The 3,283-nt window shown below is 40.8% G+C and overlaps 1 protein-coding gene across 1 annotated transcript; it reads left to right on the top strand.

Annotated features, from left to right (window-relative positions):
• Window positions 1–1,608: 1,608 nt before the first annotated feature.
• her13 (hairy-related 13) lies at window positions 1,609–2,704 on the top strand. Its single transcript, XM_067365883.1, has 4 exons — window positions 1,609–1,686; window positions 1,785–1,871; window positions 2,108–2,189; window positions 2,277–2,704. The coding sequence occupies exons 1-4, from the start codon at window positions 1,609–1,611 to the stop codon at window positions 2,702–2,704; spliced, it is 675 nt and encodes a 224-aa protein (XP_067221984.1).
• The last annotated feature ends 579 nt before the right edge of the window (window positions 2,705–3,283 follow it).

The following is a 3,283-nucleotide window of genomic DNA, read 5'->3' as shown; positions in this document are numbered from 1 at the left end:
GGACTCAGGACTGAAGACGACGACGACGACGACGACGACGACGACGAAGACGACGAAGACGACGAAGACGACGAAGACGACGAAGACGACGAAGACGACGAAGACGACGACGACGACGACGACAGGTACCAATGTCCAGGTAATAAGGGTTCAGTAGAGGTGTATGGATCGGTGCAAGACCAGACAATTAGTGATGGGACTGGTGTGCTTATATGTGGCTCTGGTGATGATGCACAGGTGTTCAGTATTCCGGTGATTGTGAACGAGTGGGCGTGGCGTAAGTGTCCGTGTCTGAAGGTGCAGGTTGTGTAGCCGTGACATTGTTAAATACTAACATCAAAACTACAGTTTTTGTAGTTTTGATGTTAGTATTTATTTTTGATTTGCATTACTAGAATAAAATGCAATGCTTCATTATGCAGTGAACACTAAACCGTTTTGCCAACATAAGAGTGTGTTTAGTTTGCTGTGTTAATTGTTTTGAGAGCAACTATGTTCATGTGGAGAAATGTGTCAAATCGATTGAGAAAAACTGTAAACTGAATGTTCGAACCAGGATAGATGCATTGCAGCATTGCTAAAGTAGGCTACATACGCATTAATGAGAATTTGGCGGGACAATTGTGCTTAATTGTCAGAACAATGTAACAATCCCAAAAATCTTTATGGTCCTATACAGGCTTATAGTTTTTTTTTTTTTTTTATAATGTTGTTTCGTATTTTTTGTTTTGTTTTGGATTTTGGAATGAAATGTTACCTGGACATTTTTTCGTTATAGTCATGAATGTTGAATGTTGTCTGTTCTATAGTCAGTCGAGAGCACCATCGGGCGCCAGAGGAACAGTTGGACACCTGTCGCTCACCCACCCCTCCCTCTCCCTCTCCCTCTCCATGCTCTATTCTATTCAGCCCTGACTGCCGCGTGCAGCTGCCAACTGACGGCATTACGTTACACCCGCACGACCCCTCGACCTCTGTGAGCACAACTCAGTTTTGAACAGAAAAAAACCTTTTTATCTTTTAGCATAAACTAAAAGTAAACTAAACTAAAACAATTCAATTATTAGCCTATTATTTAAACGGATGAGTTTAACTATATTTGAAGGAAACTCAGCCAACAAGTGGCCAGCAAATTGAGAACTTTAAAAAAGGATTTCAGGAAAATAAAAAGGCTATGTGTGTGTATAAGATATTGTGCGTGCAATACCTACACATATAATGGATACATATAGGCTATATAATGGATTAATTGTATCCTACAGTCATGTTAATAACACTCATATAAGCGTTTGCTGAAGAGAAAATATAGCCTATCTATAGATATAAACAAAAAGAATTCAATTCGGCAGCTTCGCTTATGTGTGTTCTCGGAGACAGAGACAAAAGCGCGCGCGCCGATTGGCTGGTGCGAGCACGCGAATGTTTCATTCATATGCAAATGAGCTACTATAAAACCCTTACTCTAGCCTCACATCGATAAACTACCAGTCTCGTTTGATTTGCACACAAAACACAATAAAGGAGATCAAATATTGTATCTTTAGGCTGCTTTATTTTACGGACCGAGCGGTTCCGGACGGCGGAGCGCTGACCAAGCATCTGGTTGGAATGGCCCCCGCGGCTAGACTCAGAAACGATTTCGGGGTGGAGGAGGACGAATTTTATGCTACAAAAGGTGACAGAAAGGTAAGACCATTTTGCGTTGTCATTTAATGCCAAAAATGATATGGAAGTCTGTGGTATCTTAAACACACACCGCATGTATTGCATGTTTTTCTCTTTAGACTCGAAAACCTATAGTGGAGAAAAAGAGGCGAGCGCGCATTAATGAAAGCCTGCAGGATCTCAGGACACTGCTCACAGATAACGATGTAAGTTGATCTTCTCTTTACTACCTCTATCACTGACAGTCAGTAGATAGATAGATAGAAAGATAGATAGATAGATAGATAGATAGATAGATAGATAGATAGATAGATAGATAGATAGATAGATAGATAGATAGATAGATAGATAGATAGATAGATATTCACCTAGTGAGGTTAACAATAACAATCATTAACAATATTATAGATGTTTATACATATTTATCTCACTTTTCCTTCAGTTGCACACAAAGATGGAGAACGCAGAGGTGCTTGAACTAACAGTGAAAAGAGTCGAGAACATCCTACAGAACCGTTCTCAAGGTAAGATGACCCAGTCTCAGTTGCAGTATACATAGAAGAATTGGTTGCAGTGAAAATTATTTAAAGCTTGTGTGTCTGGACTTCCAGAGGCTGAAGCTGTGAGTCAAGAGGCCAGTGAGAGATTCGCAGCAGGTTACATCCAGTGCATGCATGAGGTGCACACGTTTGTGTCCACATGCCCAGGGATCGATGCCATGGTGGCTGCAGAGCTGCTCAACCACCTGCTGGAGTGCATGCCATTAAATGAGGATCACCTTCAGGAGATGATCATGGATCTCATTTCAGAGCCTTCCTCCTCCAGTGGATCATGGCCAGCCGGAGAGGCGCTGAGTCCAGGAGGCCGCAGTGTGTCCGACCTGTCCTCAGCATTGTCCCCATCCCCGTCCAACCCCTCCAGTGAGGATCTGTGCTCCGACCTGGAGGAGACAGAAACCGAAGCAAGCTCATCATCAGCTGAGGACAGCCTGAACTCCTCCATCATCACACACTCTAAGTTTATGTGGAGGCCATGGTAGAAACACTTCTTGACAGACCATAAATCTAACTTCATAATCCACCTAATCCTGTATTGGAGCATGCTGGAATTCTTTTATCATGATGCAGATTCTCATGAGGAAATGGCTAGAAGTTTTTATAGAGGATTTATATACACACATGCAGGTTGATATGGCGGGATATGGAATCATACGGAACAGTTTGGAATACAGGGCGATATTTTCGGATGTTTTTCAAACATGAGTTTTTCTTCAGAAACAAGATGACTTTAAAAGCCTTTTTAGAAGTGAATTTTTAGACTGAACTGCCTTAAGAACCATAATGACTTATATAGAGACAAAATTAGATAATGCTTTGTTTTAGTAGGGAGAAAGATTTGTTTTGTGTCTTTGCAGACCTAGTTAAAAACACTAAAAGTCACATTGAGAGACTGTTGAGTAGATTAAGTCTATGGCCCTGTGTTGTACTGTTGAGTAGATTAAGTCTATGGCCCTGTGTTGTAGTCATACAGTATGTTTCTAATATTGATTATATACTTTAGGGATTATAAAATTAAAAAAAATTTATTTTAATTGTACTTTAAGTGTCAGTTCATGGTT

Source organism: Chanodichthys erythropterus, chromosome 17, assembly GCF_024489055.1.
Source record: "Chanodichthys erythropterus isolate Z2021 chromosome 17, ASM2448905v1, whole genome shotgun sequence".
Taxonomy (NCBI): Eukaryota; Metazoa; Chordata; class Actinopteri; order Cypriniformes; family Xenocyprididae; genus Chanodichthys; species Chanodichthys erythropterus.
This window is presented reverse-complemented; position numbering and strand designations above follow the sequence as displayed.